Source organism: Muscardinus avellanarius, assembly GCF_963383645.1.
Source record: "Muscardinus avellanarius genome assembly, chromosome: X".
In the NCBI taxonomy this organism is placed as follows: domain Eukaryota; kingdom Metazoa; phylum Chordata; class Mammalia; order Rodentia; family Gliridae; genus Muscardinus; species Muscardinus avellanarius.
In genome coordinates this window covers 15,479,991-15,488,590 of record NC_137792.1, presented here as the reverse complement: position 1 = coordinate 15,488,590, position 8,600 = coordinate 15,479,991, and the positions used below count along the sequence as shown (strand labels likewise).

At 45.5% G+C, this 8,600-nt stretch overlaps 1 protein-coding gene across 1 annotated transcript; it reads left to right on the top strand.

Moving 5' to 3' along the window:
* Positions 1-3,511: 3,511 nt before the first annotated feature.
* KLHL34 (kelch like family member 34) lies at positions 3,512-5,449 on the top strand (the record flags this gene model as incomplete). Its single annotated transcript, XM_080718739.1, has 1 exon — positions 3,512-5,449. One exon carries the CDS (start codon positions 3,512-3,514, stop codon positions 5,447-5,449), a length of 1,938 nt encoding a protein of 645 aa, XP_080574865.1.
* Positions 5,450-8,600: the final 3,151 nt, after the last annotated feature.

Genomic DNA, 8,600 nt, shown 5'->3' with positions numbered 1-8,600 from the left:
GACCCTATTTCAAAACATAATAAAATAAAACAAAATAAAAAGGGCTGGGGGTGTAGCTCAGGGTTCGATTGTCCTTGGATTAAATCTCCAGTACAACACACATGCATTTGTGTGTGCAAGCACATGCACATACACACACACACACTCACACACAGAGAAACCAATTTAAGACACACATATACCCGGCTTAAAAAACACACACTGAGATTTTATTTAGCATACTTAATATTGCACAGAAGTGAAAATACTGACACTACATAAATATCACCCAATGGACAATGTTCTTCTTGAATTGACAGTTACATTTTCTAAAATCAGGCCTTATAAACACATCTAATATAAAAATGTCTTCCGTTAACACACACCATCACTTCCTTGCTGGCTAAACATGTAGGGCCAGCAATAAATATGTGCTTGTTATGTAGAACTGAATTATTTCATGTTAAGAGTTTTAAATTTTCTATAGTTCTTTCTTCTTAAGTGTGACATTCTGGATTCAATGTGAATACACAGTGATGGACAGTCTGATGGGATGTGATCCAGTTTTTGGGTTAAGAATATACGGTTTAAAAATCACACTTAAATGGTTTTAAGTTGATGAGGTAATAAACGTCCTTATTTTCCCTGGATATTTGGTTTAAATAAACTGTGCTGCACTATCTTACTTTTACATACACAGGATCACACAATATAGTGGGGGAGGGAGCCCCAGATTCTCATCTAGACTCCATTACTCAATGTCCAAGCCACCCAGTCAAGCCGTATTGGGCTAATTTACCACAGTTGTTTAAAAAGAAAAATAGATTCTGGAGGAAAAAGACAAGGTTTGGCTAAATGATCTATAAATCCTTTCTAGCAAAATTTAATTCCAGTCTGGTGTGGTGGTGCATGCTTGTACTTGGGAGGCTGAGACAGGAGGATCACAGGTTCTTGGCCAGCCTAAGCTACTTAGTGAGACCCTGTTTCAAAAATAAAGAATAAAAAATAGGGCTGAGGGTGTAGTTTGGAGGCAGAATGCTCCTGGGCTCAACCTCCAGTACCAGAAAATATTCAATTACTTGGAGGAAAGGCTATTTAAATTTAGATGTAGATCTGTGCAAAGTGAAACAATGATACTTTACATTTTTGGTGTGGTACTGGGGATTGAACCCAAGGACATTCTACCTCAGATCCATATTCCCAGACCTTTTATTTTTTATTTGAATCAGGGTCTTGATAAATTGCTGAGGGTCTCACCTAGTTGAGTTGCTTGAACCTGCATCCTCCTCTCTCAGCCTCTTAAGTACTGGGATTACAAACAGACATCACCACGTCCAGTTGATATTTTACTTTTGAACCAAGAATTTTAATATTAACATTCCCTCAAATTCTCCAGAAAAAGCAATACCCTATCTGGACCGATCTGTCCCTCTAACATTAGGAATTCATGTTGCAACATTTGCAGTATGTAGAGTTTAAGGAAACCCTGCCAGAACTTTTATAATTTGGCATATTAACTTATAATGCAGTTTCATCTTTGACAGCAAAATCATTTGACTAATATTTTTATATTATATAATATTTTTTATTATATAATATTTTTTAGAAATAATTTAAAGAATTATTTCTAATTGGAGACCTTGTAAGTACTGATGGCATGCCAAACAGGAAATGACAGAATTTTATCTTTTTGTAGACTTCCCTCCATGAAATACAAACCTCAACTGTCAGAAATACAAGTTATTTCAGAAGTCCTCTGAAGAATCACCTAAAATGGACGGCCAGAGGAGTTGCATTAGAAAATAGAAAAAATCAATTCTAGATGAAAGCAAAACACTCAGAAGGTTCCAGAGTGGCAAGAAAGAACAGTGGTATCAATCGCTTAGTTATTTAAGAGCAGGCTGCAGAAGAGAGACAGAGATTCTCCTAATATCTCAACACTGGGGTAGTTTTAGTCATTTCTGTGCTGGGTGTTTTTTGTAAAAATAACTTCATGAAGAAGGGCCCTTTGAAACTCCTGCTCCACTGAGCTTTGAAACCTTACTTACTGCCCATTATCTTATCATGGCATGGAGGAGGTGGCAGCCAGTAATTAGATCAGAGCGTGGAAGATCAGAGAGAACGGGAACACAATTTTTTTTTTTTTAAGGAAGTGGTCATTCAAAGACAGAAAATCCAAGTCAGCTACAATTTCCTTGTCCATGTTGCAAAGGGATGGGTCGGGCAGGGTTCAAGAATAGGAAGGGAGAACTCAGCTGGGGTCCAAGAGCTGGGGGTGGGAACAAACTCCCAAGGCGGAATGGGAAGCCAGGCAGCCCTGGGAAGAAGACCTGCCTTGGGACCCAAGCAGAGTGAGCCCGGTTGCCCAAGTGAGTCCAGGCGAGCGGCGTGTTATCCAGCGCCCCTGGTGGGGAGCCCCGGATTTGCCCAGGCCAGGTTCTAGCCAGTGTCTCTGTTCTCAGTGGCCTCCTGGGTGTCAGCGCGCAAAGTCGCCACTTAATCCCTGCTCGCTCCGGGCTAATTAGTGCCTCTTCAAAGCACAAAGTTGAGCCAGGGGCTTCTTTCTTAGGCACAGGGCACCCGAAGGTCGGCAATCCTCCGGCCCAGCCTGCGCCTCTCCCTGGACACCACTGGTCCCGGGGTCCCAGGCGATTCGCGCCTCTCAGGAGCATCTGCTCCCTGATGCCTAACCGTATTCCAGGGACCCCCTGGAGACTGGTGGCTGGTCGGGTCACCGGAGTCAGGCCACTGGCCCCAGCTGCTTCCTCCTGGGTCCCGGCCCGCTGTTAGCAGCCAACAGGCAGGGCGCGGGGCGGAGCGCGCCAGAGGCGGCAGCGCGCTATTCCTGTCCCTGTGAGCTACCCGCAAGTTATGTGCAGCGCCCAATCACGCCTGCAACCCTCCGCGCTGACCCGCTCCCCCCTTTCTAATCCCCCAGGCCTTGATTTGATCCTCCGCGCAGAACAAACTCACCCCTCCTCTGCCCCGTAGCCAGTTGTTCCCGGCCCTAGCGGGTGTCTGCAAAACCTTTCCTACTCGTCCACCCCCAGGAAGCCAGCGCCCTCGCCCCGCACTTCCCGGACACCCGGAGTCAGGCCGCATCTGCGTATCTGGGCCTTCGGACATCCAGCACCCCGGCTGTCCATCGGCAGCTCGGCCCTTCCAGGTGATGGTGCGGGGTCACCACCCCCCCTGGCACGCAGGTGTGGGATCCCCAAATTGGGCTGGGGAGGGGGCTTTGGCCACTGAAACCAAGCCCCGCATCTCCCAGAAGACTCCAAACTCTGCGTCCTTGGCTACTAGGTGCTTCTGTAAACCGTTTCCAGACCGGATTTTCTCTGAGAAGGGCACGGGGTCGATCCTTAGACCTGGATGAAGGGGCCCTGGGCTTTAGGCTAAGCAGGCAAAAATGGCCCTCTGCTAGGGGCTCTGCCGCTCGTTCAGGGATTTAGGGGGTTTCTGTGCCCCGGGATGCCTCCAGCTGCGCCCAGCTGGTTCGTTTCCCCGACGGCCTCCTCCTGCCCTGGGCATCATGAGTTACTTTCTGTCTTACTGCAAAACGCATGGCGGCACGTTGCTCACCGGCTACCAGGCATTGCGGGCAGAGGGCTTCTTGTGCGACGTGACACTGGAGGCCGAGGGCAGTGAGTTTCCAGCGCACAGGTCGCTGCTGGCATGCTCCAGCGACTACTTCCGGGCCCTGTTCAAGAACCACACCCGGGAATCCCAGGAGTGCGTGATCCACCTGCATGTGCCCTCAGCAGCCGGCCTACAGCGTCTTCTGGACTTTATCTACACTGCCTGGCTACCGCTCTCCATGGACACGGTGGAGGACACTTTGGAGGCTGCCAGCTACCTGCAGGTCACGGAGGCCTTGGGTCTGTGCGGCCGCTACCTGGAGCGCCAGCTGAGCCCGGAGAACTGCTGCTTCACGGCTAATGTGGCAGCACGTTTCGGCTTGGCACACACTTTGGGGGAGGCAGAGCGCTGCATTGTGCGCCATCTGCGGGAGCTACTGGTGCTGGGTGCGGGCCCCACGGGGCTGCTGGAGCTCAATCCGGCGTCCCTGAAAGCTGTGCTCGGTGACCCCGACGTGCCGCGGGTACCAGAGGCCAGGCTTCTGGTCTTGACGCTGACCTGGCTGAAGCAGGAGCCCTTAGCTGAGCGCTTGGCGCATAGCACAGCGCTGTTAGAATGTATCCGCTTTGGCCTTGTGCCTACGGACATCCTGAGGCGCGTGTACTCAGGCTCTGGCCTTGCTCTACCTGCTCGGATCAAGGGCCTCATCATCCAGGCCCTTAACTACCACACCACACCTTCCCGCCAGCCGCTGGTGCAGAACGAACAGAACAGCATCCGGAAACCCCAGACTCGTATTTTGTTGGTTGGGGGTCGCAGAACGCGCGAGGTGGTGACCGAGGAGGTCCTGGCCCCGAGAGCATCAGTCAGGCACCAGGGTGCCGCTGCTGAGCCCGAGGAAGGGGAAGAGGAAGAGGAGGAAGAAGAGGGTGATGATGAAGAGTGGGAGCTCACCCAGGATGTGGTGGCCTTTGATGTGTACAACCACCATTGGTGCAGCCTCACTCGGCTGCCGGAACCACTGCTGGGGCACAGCGTGTGCACTGTAGGGAACTTCCTGTTTGTTCTGGGTGGGGAGAGCCCTTCTAGCAGTGCCTCCACTCTCTCGGCCCAGGGCCCGCGGGAGGTCACTGCGCAAGTGCACCGCTATGACCCTCGTTTCCACGCTTGGACACTGGTGCCCCCCATGAGGGAAGCGCGGGCCTACTTCTGGTGCGGTGCGGTGGGTGACAGTCTCCTGGCCGTCGGGGGCCTAGGTGCTAGTGGTGAGGCGCTAGCCTCGGTGGAGAAGTACGACCTACGCAGGGATCGCTGGACCGCTGCAGAATCGCTCCCACGGGCACTGCATGGCCATGCGGGGGCTGTCGGAGACAGCAATGTTGTGTACATCTCCGGGGGCAAGGCAGGGAAAGGTGATGGTGGAGGGAGTAGCCTCCGGGATTTGTATGTCCTGGGCCCCAGGGAGCAGGCATGGAGCAAGAGAGCACCCATGGGCACAGCCCGCTTTGGGCACCACCTTGCAGTGCTGCGAGGTGCAGTGTTTGCCTTTCTGGGACGATATGAACCCTTCTCTGAGATAGAGCGCTATGACCCTAGCACGGACCAGTGGACTCGGTTGCGGCCACTACCCTATGACCGCTTCTGTTATGGGCTGGCCGTGGTGGAAGAGACAGCGCTGTTGCTGGGCGGCCTCAAGTGGCGGGACTCCCGGCAGGTGCCTACCCGTAATGTGGTAGGCTATGACCTCGACCTTGACTGCTGGGAGGACATTGGTTGCATGCTGCCCTGGGCTTGGAGTGGCCTGCAGTGTGCGGTGCTGCAGGTGGCTGAGGATGGGGATGAGGAGAAGGAGGGAAGGCCAGGAGAGGTGTTAGATTTAGTGCTGGGTTAGTTCTGTCTCAAAAGGATGGAGAAGAAAGTCATGCTTGACTTGGTTTACAGAGTAACTGATGGGCTTTCCATCAGAGTGAATTTCTGATAGAAAAGAGGCTTCTGAAGGCTGAGGCCGACAAGGCTCTGGCCAAAGAGAACCAGGTCCCCTTGAACTGAGAATGGAAGACAGGGGAGGTCAAATAGAAGGATATATGAATCAGCGTCAATGAGGTGGACTTTCGAAAATAAAATATGATCTTATTTCCCCTCTTAAAGTGTTTCCCTAGATGCCAGTGATTATCTTCATGCCAAAAAAAGCAACACAAGAAGTTATATACAAACCCCAGAAAATGGTTGGCTATAAAATCTGTAATAAATAGTCTGCAAAGATGGCATTATCTGAATAAATAGCAAAGAGAAAGTGCCTTGCTTAAATAGCATGAAATCATTGTAAGGCGAAATATGATTTTATGATCCAGACCCATAGTTATAGTTCTGCTCTGATAATTCTGTATAATATGGAACTGAGACAACAGTACTTTCTTTGAAAAAGTATTCTTGGCTAATTTTTTCTGTTCCTGGTCTCCATCTCTAGTCCTCTTTTGTGCTGGCTTTAGGCAGTTGATTGGTTTATAGTCATATTTAAACAACCGCTAGCCACAACAGGCTATATGTATAAAAAATTAACTTAATTTTGGTGGATTCCCTCCACTTCCCCAAAAGAATCACAGAGAAAGGAAAGTAGTTGAAGTTGTCAAGTTTGTGTCAGGTAAGTGGGAAACCAACTTGCTTTTCCAAGGTCTCAGAGAAGATACTTGTAAGTTCAGAACAGGTGCTACTTCTGACTTGTGCAAAAAAGGACGTGGCAAAGTTAGAACTTGTAATTGTTATGTTAGTGTTGGTGGTGGCTGTGTGATCATGTCACAAGAAATGTGGTAAAGACTTTGCATGAATAAAGTAGGTGCTTTATAAGGATTCATTAAGAGCTGAATTTATTTGACTTCAGTTTACAATGCTGCCTCTCTCCTAGATTTTAAACTAATGCAATAAATTGTACAGATATATACTGTTAAAAGGTCTCTTTCATGCTAGGCTAGCCACAAATCTTGTAAAATTTCATTAGTTTAATTTTTACCATTTAAAACAACAGAGCTGACTTTACAAAAAGTAGAAGCTGCTTAGTAGCAACAGAGCTAGTCTTCCCATCAACTGCTTGCTGTTTACAGGCCACAACCTGGCCATTGTATACAGGACGCATCCATCAGGTACACATATTTTTAAGTGAACATACACATTTGGTCTAGTAAACATCAATAAGTCTAAACACCTGTAACAAGCACACTTGATTTTAGGACAAAAGTTTTTTTTTTTTTTTTGCTTTCCTTTGTTTTGCTTTTTTTTTTAACATGTACAAAATCCCACAAATTTAATGTGCATCAATATTCATGCAGTAAATAAATGTTTTTACAAATAGTTTTTTAAATGATAAAAATATTACACTGGACCCAAAATTCCATACAAACATTGATACGTGAGTTCTCATCCATTTTGACTAAATATAGGATTACTGAAAATGTGCTGTAGAAAGGCCACTCTCCTGTACAGTTGTGCAAAGTCTGCAAAACGATAGTGATTCAATGGTGGTTTCAAAAGCAAAGAAAAAGATCCCCGCTGTGGAGTTGTTACTTTCTTCTCTACAGCAAAAATATTCACTGGCATATATCTGAACTCTTAAAAATGTAAGTACATTCACTGAGCTGTACAGGCAACAGTATAAAGCTGATTAGAAGTAGATTTTAGGATATAGAATAGTAAAGGAGGGTCCCTTCCTCCTCCTGAAAAAACAGCAAATTGTGACTTGTACGTTATGCAGCCAGACACTAAAAAGCAGCACAGTCATTTTCATGCTGTGATCACTTTCAAAAACGAGACGTTTATAAATGGAAATATATGAAGAAGAATTTTTCATAGACTTCATCCACTCTATAGAACAATTCATAATGCTAGGAAAAGCCTTGAAATGTTTTTTCTCATATAATTCAATGTGACATCTCTCTGAGTGACCATCACCATCTTGCTCGTTAGGAGAGAGAAGTATGTTTTTATTTTCAGTATTGTTCTCTATATTATAACGCACATCTGCCTGTAACTAAATGTATTTATTTTACTTTCCTGCCTGAAGTATAATTACATAAGTTTCATTAATGGACTAGGGGAAAAATTGGGGACTAATTTTAAGAGTGGGTTCATTTCAGTTTATACCTTGTCATTTTTAAGAGTTAAAGAGTTCAAAAACGTAAGTTTGGGCTGAACGTATATTTATATATATATAGCAGTTAGCTGCCTTTCTGGGTGAGTTAAGTCTGTTTTTAAAAATCCATTCTTAAATTCTTCTGTACACAATCAGCATTTCATCACTACAAAAATAAAGGAAGATTTAAACCAAGAAAATAAAGCAGCTCTATCTTCAATTTTGGTCTTAGTTACAAAAACATCTTACAAAGCTTTGCCCTGATAAACCATTAAGTATTCTCATAGATTTGGAATAGTATTTCCATTAACCAGCTTTCACAAGTTAATAGACTATTAAGACGATTATTAGATACCTGAACTTTTCTTGTGTCGATACTCTTCTATTATGCTTAACTCTTGTATGCACACCTACATTTCACAAAAATAAAACTACAGCATTAAACTTTGTGCAATGTTTAAGAAAATTCTTATAACACTTTAATAAATATAAAAAAGGTTTAAATTCTTTCCCACCCACAAGGATGTCTGCACCTGAAAAAACGTGATTTACTTTTGAAGTTGTGTTTATATAAAATTAACTTAGAGGGAGAAAAGATGACCTTAGATAGAAAACTGCCTTTTTGTGGTTTAACTACTTGAAGACCACCTGTATTCAGAATTGTTTGCAAAAGTTAACTGTAAGTCATTAAAGATAGTTGATTTTGCACATGGTAAACATAAGCTGAGCACTGATTGCATATAAAATATACAAATGCTCATTAAAGACAGTGGTAGTATGACCATATATGGATTGTTTCATATAGTTTGGTAACATTAGAGTATAGCTTGTCAAATATCCTGCACATTGATATAAAAACTACCTTATATACTTGTTCAGAGTACCAGCAGGTACAAGATGGCCTGAAGGCATAAAGCAC